This window comes from Cygnus olor, chromosome 24 (genome assembly GCF_009769625.2).
Source record: "Cygnus olor isolate bCygOlo1 chromosome 24, bCygOlo1.pri.v2, whole genome shotgun sequence".
In the NCBI taxonomy this organism is placed as follows: Eukaryota; Metazoa; Chordata; class Aves; order Anseriformes; family Anatidae; genus Cygnus; species Cygnus olor.
This window is the reverse complement of record NC_049192.1, coordinates 5,105,003-5,122,399: the sequence shown is the minus strand read 5'-3', so window position 1 is coordinate 5,122,399 and position 17,397 is coordinate 5,105,003. Positions and strand designations below refer to the sequence as shown.

General features: G+C 48.3%; 1 protein-coding gene and 1 long non-coding RNA gene across 5 annotated transcripts in view; one reads left to right on the top strand and one right to left on the bottom strand.

Annotated features, from left to right (window-relative positions):
- Nucleotides 1–2,010: 2,010 nt before the first annotated feature.
- LOC121059215 lies at nucleotides 2,011–6,870 on the bottom strand. Of its 2 annotated transcripts, none has more exons than XR_005814463.1 (3): nucleotides 6,680–6,870; nucleotides 5,591–5,696; nucleotides 2,011–5,504 (listed from the first exon to the last, which is right to left on the bottom strand). It is a non-coding gene; the product is annotated as an uncharacterized LOC121059215 (long non-coding RNA). The 2 variants fall into 2 exon arrangements; XR_005814462.1 differs by lacking the exon at nucleotides 6,680–6,870 and adding an exon at nucleotides 6,363–6,481.
- BRPF3 (bromodomain and PHD finger containing 3) overlaps nucleotides 6,356–17,397 on the top strand; it is a 30,845-nt gene continuing 19,803 nt past the window's right edge. The window contains exons 1-4 of one of the 3 annotated variants that reach the window (XM_040535730.1): nucleotides 6,356–6,476; nucleotides 11,757–13,159; nucleotides 14,118–14,274; nucleotides 15,866–15,997. In XM_040535730.1, the coding sequence (XP_040391664.1) occupies nucleotides 11,775–13,159; nucleotides 14,118–14,274; nucleotides 15,866–15,997 (1,674 nt within the window). In that variant the 5' untranslated portion in view covers nucleotides 6,356–6,476; nucleotides 11,757–11,774. Of the gene's footprint in view, nucleotides 6,477–6,501; nucleotides 6,616–9,491; nucleotides 10,832–11,756; nucleotides 13,160–14,117; nucleotides 14,275–15,865; nucleotides 15,998–17,397 lie in introns of those variants that run through there. The other 2 variants (XM_040535729.1, XM_040535728.1) reach the window with 2 other exon arrangements.

Here is a 17,397-nt window from a genome sequence, read left to right as displayed (position 1 = left end):
GTATAGTCACCAGATTGTTCAGTGCTAGGCAGCTGCGATTGTTAGTTGTGATAACTTTGAACTACAGCATAAATATTTCCTTAGTTGGCATCTTCTGCCCTGTTGCGGTCAGACAGGTTCAGGTGGTTGTTCCAAAGTCCATCCCAGGGGATGTGTGCCGAGAGACCAGGGTCTTCTCTGTGCAAGAGCCCAGAGAACATGGTCCCTAGGGCTACGTGAACGTAGAAGGTACACGAGCTCAGTTATATATGCAATGTTTCTCCACTCTCCACCCCTTCTGTAGCTGCTGAGTCATTTTAGTTTGTTTTAGCCAGGACGTACATTTTCAGTACTCTTCTGATTTTCTTCTTTGCCTATGAGTGATTTCTGGTTTTGCTGTATAGACCTCAAACAAGGGAGAACTGCACCATGAACAGAATTTTTTGAGCTCTGGTCTTCACTGCAAATCAGACGAGGCGACGTTGCGTTTCATGTCTCTCTCTGCTGCAGTTCACGCTGTGTAGTGCTCAGGATAGCCCTACGGCAACTGTAGCTTTTAGATATGACTGTATTGATGTTATCTTGCTGTAGCTGCACAGATGCTCCGCACTGATGCAGTTTCCCTTGGCTGTATCTCTTTGGGCCACATACAGCCCTGTGCCTCACTGCACCCTTAGGTAAGGACGGTGAGTGCAGAACTGTTGCCATCTTCCCTCAATTCCCTTGAAATTCAACACTCCTGCTACAAAATACCCTGGAAAACTGGGCTGGAAGGCATGCAGGGGAATCCTGTTGACAAGATCTTGAAGAACCAAGGTTTAATCGAGAGTAAGGGACCATCCTTTCTTCCTCCTGCTCTGTGTGATGCAATCTGCATTTTCCCTTACCAGTGGAAGGGAGAGGTTTCAGCTGCATCAAACCCCAGTTGAAATATTGTCCCTTTGAACCTGACGTTTGACTTGGCTGCCATGTCCACTGCATAATCTTTAACAGAGGTCAGAGAGCTCTGTGCGGCTGCCATAAACATCTCAGCTGCACGTGTTTAAAGCTGCCCATGTTTACAGCTGCTTACGCCCCAGTAAAAATGAGGCTCGGTGTCTAGCAGAGGCGGTTCACCATGCAGGTGAGTGTGCGCAAACGTATGGGGAGATGGCTCAGGACTGCAGGTAAGGCACACTGGTCTTCTGACGATACATAGCTATGGCCAGCGGGGGTGGACAAGGGTCTGAAACGGAGTAAATCTGCAGCACAGACTTCTGGAGTACAGTGCTTTCTTTCAGAAAGGACCCATTCAGGTTGAAGACCACTTTAAATGGGAATTTAGAGCGTGACTTAACCGTCTTGCCACACTTCAAAGGGGGAGGGGGAGGCTAGGAAGACCTGAAAAGGACTGGAGTTTGCTGGCATTCCGTAATGACTGAGGGAGAAAACATTTCTGTGATAAAGTAATATACTGAACATCCTAATGGCAGTTGGAAAGGAGCCTCCATAGCTCTAAATAACCTGAGATGTCATTCAGGACTTGCCTCTGACCAGAGGATGAGCAGAAGAGGTACTAGGAACTTCCAGTACCACTGGGCATGAGAAGAGTAAATGTGACCACCACAGAGTGGGGGTACGCAGATTTTGCTTTCAAAGCGTGCAAATACTAGTTCACTTGTTTCAGGTGTAGCACATAGAAATCTCTTCATTATCAGTCTTTCTACTGAATATACTTCCAGAAAGTATCGCCTGCTTCACAGACCAGGTTTCTATGTTTTCTGTTTTGTGAGTTTACACTGAACGCTGAAATAGAACAATCTTAACAGTTTCCTGTGTGGGCTCCACACTCTGAGAGTCATTCATTCACTCACTGACCCCGCTGAGCACTCCGTTAGCATGCCACACATCCTCCAAGAGCTAAATACTATTTCTCTCTGCATTTTCCAGTATCTTGACAAGCATGGCGAGTGGGTGCTCTGCAAGCCCAAGAGCCAGGGAGGTGTGCACGTTGTTGTTGTGTGTACGAGATAGCAGGAAATGTAGCTGGATGATAGTGGAAAGACGGCATTCAGTTACAGAGACCAACTGCCCCACGTACATATGGCACTTAAAGACATTTTTCACTGAAGAAAAATGAGCTACTTGAAAAAAAATAATTCATATTCACTTGTCATGTAAGGAGCTTGAAAAACACTTACTTGACAGAGACACCGACTCAGGCCAAGGTATAAAATACTTTAAAATCAGCACAAGAGACATGGGGTGTGTGACCCTGACAGACACTATTAGTCAAAGAAGAAATGATGTTCTGCTGGGGCGCAGGTGCATCTATTAGATGACCCACACTGACACATAATTGATGTACATTCCTTTTGTTAGTTTTTCCTCTTGTGTACTTTACATACTTTAAAATACAAAGTTGAGTGGTAAGAATCACTCGGCTATTAACTGAACATCCAAAATTCTGTAAATTAGGCCAGTCAGAAATATGCTTGCTATTTATATTAAGGATGTACAATAAAAAATTACGTTGATACAATTCATTTGTGCCTACCTCACATAATGTACAGATGTCCATCATGAAATACTTGCGTTCATTCTGCATTTATTTCTGAGTTTAGGAAGCATTATTTTTACTGTTACTTGGAGAGTGAAACCTTCATCATAAACAATCTTTCTGAGCAAGTTTTTGACAGCAAATTAGGTCTGTGAGTTGCAACTTTATGGGACAGATCTTATTTATTAGGTACTTACTGTTGAGAGTGAGCAAGAAAAACTGGATGAAACTTTTTTTCCTTCTTTTTTTCTTAAGAGACACCACAAAGTTATCAGGTTTTTGTTTGTTTTTTTTTAACAAGGACACGATATTCACCACATTTTGGACACTACCTAGAAACCTTTCAGTGCAGAGCTTTGGAAGCATCTGCAGCTTCTTAGAAAACCATACACTTATTTTTATCCCAGAGGAAAAAGAAAGAGAATCTGTTTTCGTATTTAATCTTTTCACATTCTAAGTAAGACTAAACAGACGAATCATTTTCAGTTTTTAAGTGTGTGATAATGGGTTAGAAAAAAAAACACAGGAAATTATAAACACATCTGAGAACTCTGCAATACTGCAAGAAGGATGGTGATGTTTTCTTATTTCCATGTCTCACTTGCCTACGTAACCAGGCAAAGTGTTCCTAATCCTCTGCAGTTGCCTGTATCATGGGTCAGTGGAGCGCTAGCTGGTAATATGATTGTCTTTTTTTTTCCCCAACTAAGAGAAACAAGACATGAAAGGAAACCCAAAATAGCTTGTACTAATTCATTTTTTCCCCAGAACGGATGGACACTTACTTCACTAATTGCAGTTATGTTCAAGGCCATCAGCATCACTCCACTGTGAAAATGTCAGTGATTCCAAGCAATTGTGATATATGGGATGTTTTGCCTGATTTCTCTCTACGAGGTCATTTTCTGATCACATGGGTTTATACAGCTTTAAATACCATGTTCAGCCAATGCTGCTTCACAATTGATGCAGTCAGCACTTTGGCTGATTGATAACTCCTTTTTTGTTGGGCTGTGCTCTATTAAATAATACTGAAAGGTTAGTATTTATCTTTAAACCCCTATTAATTTTCAGTTGAATGAGAGACAGCTGACTCCCTTTAGCCACATTTGGTTACAAAAATTATAATCTTCCTCCTATTAACCATAATGTCAGATCTTTCCTCAGAAACTTTACCTGAAAAGGGTTTTTAAAACTGATTTGCCTGTTAAGATTAAAAAAAACACACCATTAATTACCACTGGGGTGACAGCGCTGGGTGCTTGTGTCACCCCTCTGAAGTTACTGGGACTGAACAGGGTTATAAATATTCTACACAAAAGCAGGGTCTTAGGAAGTACAGCTGAGCACTTGCAAATCCAGCTGCAATATACTGCAGCTAAGGCTAATCACTTTGAGATACCAGGCTTTTGACCTTTAAGGTGCGCAGGTCCTTTTTAGCAATTGCATTAATTTCAGTGTTTCTGAAGAAAACAGCCCCAGAACAAACTGAGGCACAGATATAAAAGCATACTCGTCTTGAGGCTTAATGAATCAACAAAAAAAAAAAAAGGTCACTTTTCAGTTTTCAATTCCAAATGATAGTTTTCTCCCCTTTTAAGTGTGTTTATATAATTGAATAAATATGAAGAAAATTACAACTGAAGGTGCCCAGCTCTGCTTGAACTGTCTCAGCTGCTCTTTTTATTTCAAGCGACATCGCTGGTTTTGCACCCGTACCCTTTAGAAAGTAGGAGAGCAAAGAAATTAAATTAAGTTGTGCCTCTGGGATTTGAGATAAGTCCAGGATGTTTTTTTCAAATAACACATTAGTTCCACAGCTCTATTTTAAAATTAAATGATGGATAACTTGTTTTGATGTTCTAACATATGGCCCCCAATCTTTAGAAATGTCTGTACATACTTCATGTTGTGCACGAGTCATCCTACCGAATTTAATAGGGCTATTCACACGGTTGACGTTAAGCATGTATGCAAATCTTTGCAAGACTGGAACCTAATGTGATTATAATAAGCCAATTTCAGTGCAAATCTAAGAGTATAAAGAGCTTCAAAACTGAGGTCAAAATAAAAGAAGTTGCATAAGTTTGTCATATTAAAAAAAAAACACTGGAAAAAAAACCAAGAAAACCCTCTGTTGAAATCAAAACTAAGTTCTCACATAAAGAAGGGAAATGAGCTAGTGAAATTGCTCATTGCAGTTATTAAAATGATTTTACTTACGGTGTAACCGTCTTCCCAACACTACTCAGATGCTGAAACACCTATTTGATAGATTTTTTTTTTTTGTTATCTTTCGTAGATAGAATTGTGCTTTGCACAGTTGTTCTCTGGGGGTTAGGTGGGATCTTATATAAAAGAGTATTTTATTTCTATAACTCTGATTATTTTTCATCCATAAAAAAATCATAGAATATTTAATATTATATTGAGTCCTGATGCGTTAACAACAGATTCTTTAAAAAATATAGACAAAAGGAGTACTTAAGAGGTTGCCATGTAAAATCTGTCACAGCATTACTGTTCCACACTAAGTAACATGTTTTCCCGTGTTTTTAAGCTTCAACAAGCTCTGGTCCAACCGGAGTACTGTGCAGAACAGACTTGTCACAGGCTGTTTGGCTGCTCTCATATTCTGCAGTTAACATACGTTAAAAGACAAAAGATCTATAGTCGGACTGTAAACGAGGGAAAATAACATTCAATTTTTCCTTTGAAAACAATTCAGTTAATTCTGTAAATTCAGATGGTAATATTATGCAATACTCTGCATGATCGTGAGTGGGAGGTGGAGTGTACATATGCACAAGTATGTGGTACGCGCTATAAAAAATAAGTGTAGGAGCTTCTGGAGTTCCTATCTCACCACTTATCTCAGTTGCAAGCATAACTTCTTCCTCGCTCATTCCTCTCGGTCCCTCTCTCTGTCCTTCCACCCTGCCACACCCCCGCACGTTAGAAGGCCATCTGGACCCGAAGTATTAGACTAGAAAATAAATACGAACTGTTATTATTCTCATCATTTGTTTGATGTTGCTTGTTTGGTCGAACCGTGGCAGACACAAGGCTTACATGCTCTCTGGGGGATGGAGCCGTGCGGGCAGAGCAGCCGGGCTAGCCGGCGCCTGGCGTTGCTCCCAAGCAGGCTCCCACGTGTTTTTTAAGCACCCCACACCTCCTGCAAATAAATAAATAAAATAATTTTTTTAAAAAAACGGGCGTAGCAGGAAGGCACGCTCACAAACCTGGGACAAAAACTGGGTTGCCCATCTCCGGGGGCACCTAAGATGGGCCCCTTGGGCAAACCCCAAGCTGGGGGGACGCGACGACTGTGTCCCCCCCAGCCACCCGGAGCCAGCAGCAGCTCTGCAGCCCCCTCTCCACCACGCACAAAGTGTGTCTGGGGGGGGGGGGCACCACCAACATCCACAAGCAGCACCCCCAGCCATGCCCCCCCCCCCCCCCCATCTCCTCCCCATCACCCCGCAGCCCCCGGGGGCCTCCAGCTCGGCGCAGCCCGGGGGTGGGAAGGGACCGGGGAGGGGCGGGCGGTCCCTGCCCGCGGCGGGGGGGGGGGGGAGAAGAGAAAGCGGAGCGGAGAACCACCACAGCAGCCCCCTCCCCCGCCTGCCCGCCGCCTTCCCTCGCCGCTCGGCCGGGCTCCCGCCGCCACCACCACCGCCGCCTCCATCTTGTGCCCGTGTCCCCTGCTCCCCCCCCCCATCCCCTCCACACAGCACCGGGGGGGGCGCTGGGGGGCCCCCGGGAGGGATTTTTTTTTTTTTTTTTTTTGGGGTGGGGGGGAGCAGGGAAGGGGGGGGGGGGAGAGAAGAAGAAGCGGCACCGGGGGGGCCGGAGCGGCGGCAGCGGCATGAGGAGGCGGCGCTGAGGAGAAGGCGGCGGTTGCCGGAGAGGACGGAGCCGACATCTTGTGCCCTCCCCTCCCGCCGCCGGCTGGGTGAGCCCGTCCGCCCCAACGGGGGAGGGGGGGGGAGGCGGAAAGGTTTGCTTTTTTTAAAAAAAAAGAGGGGAGAACCCCCCCCAAAAAAATCCTAAAAGGAGGCGGCAGCACCGGCGGAGACCGCTGGAGCGGGCAGGTAACGCGGTGCGCGGCAGGCCGCGGCCCCCCCCTTCCCTCAGGGGCTCTCCTCCCTCACGCACCCCCCGCGCTGGGGTCGCGGGAAGGTGACCGGGCAGGGCGGGAAGGAGCCGGGGGGAGCCTCAGGCAGCGGGTCCGGTCCCCCCGGCTCGGTCTCCGCTTAACGGCCCGCGGCCCTCAGCGAGCGGGGGGCGGCGGCGGCGCGGCCGGGGAGCGGGGCCGAGCAGCGCCGCGGCCGCCGAGCCCCCCCCTGGCCGCCATCTTGGCTCCCCCTCAGCACGGCGCCGGTGGCGGCCCCGCCCACCTTCTCCCACGCTATTGGCCCAAGGCGGGGCCGAACGCGCCCTCCTTTAGGCCCGCGGCGCCTCGCGTTGGGATTGGCGGCGGGGCCGGGATGGACAGCGGCGGGAGCCAATAGCGTCTTGGCGTTTCGTGCGCTCTTTGTCGCTCCCCCTCCCGGCCCGCTCCGTGTCTCCTTGGGGACTTTTTTCGCACCCCGGGGTGCTGAGAACGGGCAGAGCTCGTCGCAGCCGCCCGCCTCGCCCCCTGCACCCATGGGCGCGTCCTTATGGCTGTGCAGGGTCCCTGCTGTGCCCTGCCCCAGATCTCTGGCTGCAGCTGGGGCTGCCTGTGGGGCTGCCATGGCCCTGGCAGCACCCAGGAGCTCCCAAGAGTTGCCCCCAGCTGGCACATGCCACAGCTCCCCTCAGGGCGCTGTGATCAGGCTTCCCCTTAAACTTCATCCCCAGCCTGCCATAAACGTGTTGCACCCAACCATGTCCACACAGAGCTCCCCTCCTGCGGCCTGGCGCAACTCCCGGCATGTGCCGCGGCTCCGTTAGGTTACAGAAATATTCAGGGAGTGATAACGGTGTGTTGGAGCACGCCCCAGCTCGAAAGCGCTCAGCAATTCCTGAGGCTGCTTCGTAGGCATCGGGGTGGGCCCACGGGGTCTGGGGTCCGTGTGGGTCTGTGGAGAAGCATGGACATTGCGGGCATGTGGAGGAGTTCGTCCCTCTTGGTGCTCTTGGTTGGCAAGAGAAGGAGACATGGTGGAGAGGGGACATGGCTGCCTCAGGCGGTTTCTCTCCTGTGGCATCTGTTGCTGTTATTTCACGGATACGTTTCTTAAATAGCTCTGTAGGTGCTAGTTCCCTGCTGCGCGGGAGCAGATTTAAAATCAGGGCAAACAGCAACAGGCAGCTGCCCAGGGCTGGGGCGCTGCCGGCGCGGGACGGCGCTGAGGAGCAGGAGGACGAACATCTCCAGGCCTCGTGTCTGACTTGGTGCCCCAGGGAGAGGTGCTTGCTGCTAACACCAGGCTAAGCCTTAACTAAAACTGGGCTGTTTAGGGCTGTATAAGCTGTAGTCAACATGGTCAGGATGCTTTGGAGTGGAGTGAGAGCAGCACTGTACCCATCTTCTGCCTCCCGCTGAGGTCCAGGTAGCCTTCCTCTCTCTAAATCACTAAGATATTCATCAGCAAGGGACCTAGCTCTTCTCTGGGATCCACATGCCGTGCTGGAAATGGCCCAGAAGCTCCCCCAGCATCACTGCCTTGAGCTCCAGCCTTGTGACCTCTGCAGGTTAGCAAAGGAAGCTGGTGCTGGAAAGAAAATCCTTGGTCGTCTGCATGGCGAGGCCAGAAAGAAGGAGTGCAGCAGGAAGGAGGGCTGGGAAGTAGACTGAGGGCTCCTGAGGTGTGAGCGGGTGCCTCTGGTCCTCAGAGGAGCGTTGCATGGGTGTAAACCACAGCGACATTCAGCCCTGTTAGAGGATCCACTTGTGCTGGATTTTTCCAGGCTGCATATACAATAGGGGCCTGTATTGCAATAAAATGTGGATCTCTCCCATTTTTTATGTGGAGCTGTCTACCCCTCTATAGTACATTTAAGTCTCCTGATGGGGCTTGTTTTTGTTAGTTCCCTTTTTAGACCCCAGGCATTTCTGGGCCACAGGTATGAAAACTGCTGCTCGAGAGAATTGAGCCATTTCTGAGCAAACTGGTGGGATAGAATTAAATTAAGCTCTGGCAGCTTTGTGCGTTTTAGCCACGTTGTTTGTTCAGTTGTGCTCTCTAGGAACCTATCCCCCTGTTCCTGGCGCAATACCCAGCGGAAATGGATTATGGGAGGTTTTTGGAAAGCCTTGAGCACACTGGCGACAGCAAGAGGACGACTCTTTGAACTTTCTGCTTTTACATCAACAACCTTTGTCCATGGTAGGACAGAAACAGCATGGGTTGAAATAGCGTTTAACCCTGCTGAAGTCAAGTCTCTTTAGCATTTCAGCGTGCACGGATGCTGTTTGCAGAGGGATTATTTTTATATGTGGCTGAGAGATGTTTTCAAGTGTGCCAAGAAGATCAAAACATTCCTAGATTGCTTCTTAGAAGTTTCTGTGTTGCAGACAAGGTCTCAGTGTTCAGTGCGGTGTGTCTGAGTTCATTTCATGGCTGCTTTCAAGGCATTTTGGAGGTGGGTAGCTGTGTCTCTCCTAATATCTATATACCTTTTAGAAATCAGCTGGCATGTCTTAGACCAGGCACTCAGTTCTTGCTGGCAGCAATTTCCATACCGTTTTAGATCCTTCTGTGTAGTGTTAAGTAATTGTGTGTTTTACAAATGGACTGGTTTGTAACAGTCAGTTGCTGTGGTAGAAAACCCACTTGGGGTAATTTCTCCAGACAATATACCGATTGTTTCACTAAAGCTACAAGAATGCAGTACCCTTGTTGTTTCCCTCAACAGGTAAAATAACCCTTCCTTGGGGTGCTTGTTTTTTTTTGTTTTTGTTTTTTTTTTTAAAAAAAGTCTCTCATCTCTCTGCACTCCCAGAAATTGGCTAATGCTTTGTTTTTCCTGAACACAATATTAATAATGACTGTGGTCAGGTCATTCAAATTCCTTTATCCTCCAATATCTTTTTGTTCATGTAACTTTTTGCCTCCAATATCTTCTTCAGTTAAGAGAGCCGTATGTCAGCAGGGTTTTCTTGATTTTTCATCTGTACATCAAGCTGCCATTATACCCTTTTTTAAAATTCTTTTTTTCCTCCTGGCTAAAGCAATTGGAGTTTGTCTGGGACAAGTTCAGTTGCATTTCTGCAGTCTGCTGATCAAGTGGCTGAGTAGAGTTTTAAGGCAAAAATCCTGGAAATCATGGTATCTATATTTGCAGGTGGAAATTGCCCTCTCATATTTTGCATCTGAGCTTAAGCTGTGCTTTCAGACTCCATCGTTATGGGTGTGCTTACTGAAACTGGCACGTGCAGCTTATTTCTGTGGATGCAAAGGAGGGTTTAGAAACTTTTCCCAAAGCCTGTTTGTTTCTCAGCATACGTGTCATACCATGGCTTACTCTCATGGTTAACACAGCCAGTACTTTTGAGAGAAATGTGTCACTCCTGGAATTTGTTACTCCTTTCTTGGAATAACTTCATGAATTCTTGTAGGCACTGGTCCCGTGAGGTGCTGCTTGCTCTGACTCACACAAATGAGGTTTTGTGAGGTTATATCCATCACAGAGTAGAAATAATGCAACAGCTAAACACAAATTGTGTTTTTGTAGTGGTTTTTCTTGTCTGCAAGTCCCACAGAAAAGGGCTGCAAGAGTGGAATGCTCTAAATGAGGGTGAGGTGCTGGTTCAGGCCTCTGCGCAGCAACAGATAAGCTCTGGGCCAGCTTATCTTCTTGGGGAGATTTTACATTTGCTTTTCTTTTCCTCCTCTCCCTCTTTCCTCGGCCTGTTTCCTCCTCAGCCTTTTTCTTCCCATATCTCGTGTTCCCATCCCTGATGCTGTCCTTCTCCCTTGCATTACTCACTTGGCTTCCTCTCCACTTTCCCTCTTTGCTGCCTCCCTCCTTCACCCTGAGACCGCTGGGCTCCCGCCGCTGTGTTTCCATCCTCCCCCAGCTCTTCTCATCGCTCCAGGCTTCTGCTTCACTCCCCCTTGCCGGGCACCTCCTTAACGTCAGGAGCTGACTCTCAAATAATTATCTCAGTTGCCGATTAGCCATTTGCGAGGGCAGAGCTGGCGTCGGCTTTTAGTTAAGGCTCTGTGTGAATACCACTGCACAGCTCCCGGGACAGCTCGGTCCAGAAGGTGTCCTGCTGCTTTCCTGCTTGTACCCCTGGGATCCTGCATGCAGAACCAGCTCGGGTACCTGAACATGGATTGTGGCTCCAGAGGGGCTGATGCTGAGCCAGAGCTAGTAAGTCCATCTGGATCCATGCTGCTCGTTCCCCTTTGCTTCTTTGTAGATCCTGCCAAAGAGCAGAAGGGATGCACACCTAGCACCCATTGCTCAGCTCATCCTGTGGTTCTTCTCAGGCTTCTCTGACCCTTTTTGCATAATGTGAAGGACATGGGTCATTTCAGCATGTTCTGTCTGCAGAGTGGTGTAAGGAACAGCTACATCTGCAGGAGAAGGGAAGGCAAAACTGGAGCAAAAAGCATGTTCTGCATCCGCAGTGTGGGAAAGGAAGAAGTGGCAGTGGCAGCCTTGAGGTGGGGAATGTGGGTGAGCTCCCTCCAGGACTGAGGGAGCACTGCTGGTTTTCCCAGGTGGAGCTCAGCCACACACACACACACACACAAAAAAAAAAAAGGAACTGCTTTTATAGGGCAGGAACAGCGCTTTCATTTAGGTCTGGAAAACATCCAGCACATTGTGTGTGCTGTTGGGGATATAAAAGAAAAGTCACGGGCAAAAGAACAGAGAGAAGAACTTGGCCTGTGTGAACTAAGTGTGTGAACGGTGCCAGCAGATGGAATCAGTACTGTTTGAGTTTCTGGGGATCTGAGCAGGTTGCTGACCTGAATGCACGTCAGAGTGTTTAGATGCTGTGCTGTAAAACACATTTCAGCTCTTCTCAGCTGGTTCTATGGGGGTATGTACATTTCCTGGCATGCTTGTAGAGAAAGTTGGAGGGTGCTGTGCGTTGCTGTGATATGCATTGCAAGAAATGATTGATAGATCTAGTCCTTGCTTGTATCTAAGAAGGTGAAGAAACCTCAGCAAGCCTGAAATTGCTGGGGTCTTCAGTGGAAATGTTTTTCTGTTGAGATGCCGTGTGACTTTTTCAATCTGTGCTGCTCCTGTCTGCTTGTCTTACGCCGGTGCTGGTTTGTTGCAGGGTCTCTGGGCCGCAGCAATGAGGAAGCCTCGGAGGAGGTCCCGGCAGAACTTGGAGGGGAGGCGTTCTCCTTCACCCTACAGCCTCAAGTGCTCGCCGACTCGGGAGACGCTGACGTATGCTCAGGCCCAGCGGATCGTGGAAGTAGACATCGATGGGCGGCTTCACCGCATCAGCATCTATGATCCCTTAAAAATCATCACCGAGGACGAGCTGACTGCCCAGGACATCACAGAGTGCAACAGCAACAAGGAAAACAGCGAGCAGCCCCTTTTCCCTTCCAAATCGAAGAAAACACCTTCCAAAGGCAAGAAGAAGGAGTCCTGCTCCAAACATGCACCAGGGACATCTTTACACTTACCCCAGCCCAACTTTCGTGTGGTGGACTCCCTCAGCCAGCCAGATGCCCCCCCTCTCCCTGCTGCCTACTACCGATACATTGAAAAACCTCCCGAGGACCTCGATGCGGAGGTGGAGTATGACATGGATGAGGAGGATCTGGCCTGGCTGGAAATGGTCAATGAGAAGAGAAGGGATGATGGTTACGGGACAGTTTCTGCCGACACTTTTGAGCTGCTGGTGGACCGGCTGGAAAAGGAGTCGTACCTCGAGAGCCGGAACAACGGGGCTCAGCAGTCCCTCATCGATGAGGATGCCTTCTGCTGCGTCTGCATGGACGATGAGTGTCACAACAGCAACGTCATCCTGTTCTGTGATATCTGCAATCTGGCCGTGCACCAGGAGTGCTACGGCGTGCCCTACATCCCCGAGGGGCAGTGGCTTTGCCGCTGCTGCCTACAGTCTCCTTCTCGCCCCGTGGATTGTGTCCTTTGCCCGAACAAAGGTGGAGCTTTCAAGCAGACCAGCGATGGCCGCTGGGCTCACGTGGTTTGTGCCATCTGGATCCCAGAGGTCTGCTTTGCAAACACTGTGTTCCTGGAGCCCATCGAAGGGATAAACAACATTCCCCCGGCTCGGTGGAAGCTCACGTGCTATATTTGCAAGCAGAAGGGCATGGGGGCTGCTATCCAGTGCCACAAGGTGAACTGTTACACTGCCTTCCATGTCACCTGTGCCCAGCGGGCCGGTCTCTTCATGAAGATCGAACCCATGAGAGAGACCAGCATCAACGGCACAACGTTCACCGTGCGCAAGACTGCTTATTGTGAGAGCCATTCCCCTCCTGGCATGGTGAGAAAAGGGGCTCCAGCTGCTGCCGGTGAGAGGCAGGAGGACACTGTGAAGGAGGAGGGAGAGGAGGAAGTCAATTCTGGCCCTCCCAAAGGGTCCTTGAAAAAGAACCAAGTGAAATTGAAGCAGAAGATCAAAAAGGAGCCTGGCGATGCGACTGATGGGCGTTCGTCTGTGCCCATGGTGACAGTTGCACAAATTCCTTCTTACAGGTGAGTGTTGGAGCTGGACAGCAGGAACTGGACGGGGTCTGTTTGAGGACTCGGTCCCTCTGATTGTTGAACTTGGAAGCACTCTCTTCAGTCAAGACCTAGCAATAACTGGGTTCAGATTGTGCTCCTCACCAGCGTTCTTCCCTGTGTCAGCGGCACACTGGTTTCCCTGCCTTGTCAAGCAGCAATCCCAAACTGTCATGTAATGCAGTATCTTCGGTGGTCCCTAACCGGCAAACATTTAAACTTCTCATTTCACAGTTTTTTTAATTCCTCCTTTTACTACAGCGCATGTCAAGCCTGTCAGTGTTGCAAGCAGCTTTGAATCTGGCTGTGTGTTTTTTCTCCCAGCTCTCTCATGCAGAATTAGGTAGTGCTGAATTCTCATTTGGTGCCTGAGGAATTGCGGTGATGTGTCGCCGGTATTTCAACAGATTAGCTTTGAAAGACTGCTGATAAGGCACTGCGTATAACCTAATGAATGGTTTGAAAAGGTTAAAATAGGTACTATATTATTCCTGGACTCCTGACAAGTTAGTTTCCCAGACTCCAGCTTTATAACTTAAAACTTTAATGACCCCAGTAAAGTTACTCTGGCACTGAAAATAGTTTTTGCTTTTTCAGCTTTAGTTGAAAAATAGTTTTTTCAGCTCCAAGTTACTGCTTGGAGCTGAATTGGGGATTGCGTACTTCGACTGTGCGGTGATGTACCTGGTAAGAGCCTCCAGCCAAGCTACTACTGAGATAGGGATGTGCTCTGAAAAGCGAGCACGTACATCTTCACGGCTGAGAGGCCCCAGGTTGTACCAGTTGCAGGTGTGGATCGGAGCATGCATCAACATACAGCCTCAAAACTGCCCACCACAAAGCCTCATCAGGAACCTGGTGGCATCACCAGGGTGTGCAGAGTTACCGTTGCTTTGCAGCTGGCTCCATGACGCCTCTTTGCTTCCTTTAGGCTGAACAAAATCTGCAGCGGCCTCTCTCTCCAGAGGAAGAACCAGTTCATGCAGAGGCTCCACAACTACTGGCTGCTGAAGCGCCAAGCGAGGAATGGGGTGCCCCTGATCCGGCGCCTGCACTCGCACCTCCAGTCCCAGAGGAACGCGGAGCAGGTACCGTGCTGTGGGCTGGGCCCGCGCGGGAGGATGGCAAACACACACGGCCTTGAGCATTTCCAGACATGGGGCATCCACAGCTCTGGGCAACCTGTTCCCATGCCTCACCACCCTCATAGTAAATAATTTCTTCTGAATATCTGATCTAAATCTACCCTCTTTTAGTTTAAAGCCGTTACCCTTTGTCCTATCACTACACTCCCTTATGAAGAGTCCCTCTCCAAGTGGAGGAGGACAGTGGCTCTTCCTGAGTTACTTTTGTTCTCTTGGTATGCTCATGCCTGAAAAGCTGAATTAGTGTACCAGTGGGATGTCCGCTGTGCCACCAGGATTGGTGTTGATGAGCCAGAAGGTGAGAGTTTTCCACCTGAGTCAGGAGACCTGGGGTTGTGCAGAGGCATGACGGGCCCTCGGTAGCCTCATCTCTCAGATGAGTCAGAGAACCACGTTCCTCTCTCGTGATTAAAGATCCTCTCCTCAGGAAAATGGGTGTTAGCTCCAGAGTCCTGGCTAAATTCCAGTTTGGATCATTCTTCCTGCAGCTTGAATTTCTGACCCTCCCATGGACATTCACATAATCATCAGCTCTGGACTTCTTTGCTTCCTCCTCTGAGCTGGCATCCAGAGTGACGTGATGCTGTTAAACAGCTCTGTGTTTGGCACAAGAGGTAGTTGGTGAAGTAATGAAGTAGTAAGACTCTACCCTGTGACACAGCCAGTTAGTAGGTATTGTGCGTGTTGTGCACGTTTAGTTTTACTGTAGTTGGAGCAATTTATAGGCTTTCAGTTTGCATCAAGACTGCTCTGGATGAATAATAAAACAAACATTTCCCGCTCATCAGCCTGGAGCTTGGGGAAACTCAGCATTTCCTTGCTGTATTAAGTTAACAATTTGCCATAAGTAAGTTCTTAAAGACAAATGTTCTACGAATACAAGCCATTGAGATCATGCAAAACATTTATCATCCTTCCCTTGGCAGTGAGGCAAAAGTATGTGCACCTCAGCTGTATCCTCAAAACCATGTGAAAAGCTGCAGATTTAGGAGAGGAAGGATGATTGCATTGTGAAACCACTGAACTGTGCCTTGGAAGGTGTGAGCTCATCTCCCAGCGTTGGCTGTTCCTTTGTGTTTTGGCGAATCTCTCTGTGGCTCAATTTCCTATTGGTTACAAAGAGGATAATAATAGCTTTTTTCTCCAATGCTTTTGCTCGCCTTGCCTTTGTACTGTAAACCCTTTGGGCTGCCTCTTCAATGCACAGCAGCCAACAAAAAGAATTTCCAGCCTCTGTAATGAACTTTGATATAAAGGCACGGAGAGCAGAAGTGAGCAAGCACTGAAGTGTTTTCCTAGAGTGTAGCTACGGTATGCTTTAGGCCTAACTTCACAGATAATGCAAAATCCAGAAGGGCTGATGTTACGTTTGTTAGACAGCTAAACGCTGTAGGGAGGAGGCGACATAATCTGAACAAGAGACAAGGAGAGGAGTCAGGCTATTACAGCAGTGCATGGGGGACACCTAGAAAAGAGGAGAAAACAGAGGAAGCCAGTTGTGGTTTTCATCTCGCCCCGCTGTTATGTGTTACAGAAGGAGCAGGATGAGAAGACCAGCGCAGTGAAGGAAGAGCTGAAGTACTGGCAAAAACTGCGGCATGACTTGGAGCGGGCACGGCTGCTCATCGAGCTCATCCGTAAGAGGGAAAAGCTCAAACGGGAGCAGGTAGGTACTGTCAGGCAGCTGCTTCAGTCCCGTGCAAGCACCCTGTGTTGCAGGAGGCAGAGGAGCACGGCATTTTTTTTTTTGAGCTTTTTCCTCTTTTCATAGAGTCTGACTTGGGGATGTGCAGGGCAGCTGTCTCTTGCTCAGCATCTATGTCAGTAACAGCTTCTGCCCCAGGACCAGTGCTGGGCTGCAGAATGCTGGGGAAATGTGTTTGCTAACACACTAACAGTGAATTGTATTCATGACCTCCAACACCCCTCCTTTTTCTGTCCTGGGCATGGACTAGGTGTTCTGCAGAGTAGAAATTGGATCTCCTTTAATGTTTATTTCAGGATTTTGGTAACACCCTCTCCAGAAAAAGGCCTAAATCACAATTCTGCTCATCATTTCTATATCTAAAAGTTCCCATGTTTTGCCCTCTAGGTATCCTTTTCGAGAAGAAGCGGTTTTAAGGCGGAGACCATTTTCTAAATTTTCCAATTCCCTCTTTGACCTGTGTGCAGTTGCACTGGTTAAAGTTACCTCCTCTGCTTGCCAGCTCTGCCTGTTGAGGGTCTTCCCTTGTCACGCCTGGTCGGACGGTGCAGCCACAGCTGTGCTCTCTGGCACATGTATCTTCAAGGACAGCTTCATGAAAGACTCAACCTGCACATAAGAGCCTGATTGCATGCCCTCAGGCATTGCCTGGGTGCTCTCCCTGCTGCTAGGCACTGCAGGGACCCAGGCCGAGGGAAAGCAGCATCCTCTGTGATCATGGCCCCTCTGCAAGCTGTTTTTTTCATGTCCAGAAACTGCCCACGGCTTTTCTGGAGGCCTTTTGATGCCAGCGCTGGTTCATCTGCTGTGATATCTCTGATTTATAGCAGTGGCTCAGTCCTGCTTGCTGTGTGGACATATTTTAGGTAGGAGGATTAAAAAAAAATCACTCGAGCTTTGTATCTGTTTGCTTTTGATATCTCGGTGTATCCATATCTCAGCTGGATAAATCCATAAAAGCTTTTTGAAACTCCAGCGTGCTTTAGAAATGGATATGGTATCACAGAAAAGTGTATCTGGTTGGAGCTCCAGCCCAGCCCAGCCTTTAGATGAGTGGCGGGGATGTTCCAGAGTTCTGACTCTTTGTTCAGGTTCTTTCCTGTTTTGGGGGAAGAGTGTGGTCATGCTGTTGATTTAAAGGTCGTTTTGTCTGCCTTCATTCATTCTCTTATTGATGCTGTCTTGTTGCTGAGCACATCAAATACAGTTTGCTCTGTGTAAACAGACTTGCTTTCCTTTCCTATTGAAGTGGTTGATTTAATGACATAATGATGGATTACAAGATCAAAGAAATTAAAACGTTAAAGGACAAATAAATACCTCTATCCTTTCCCAGTCTCCTTTGAATAGAGTTTCAGTGT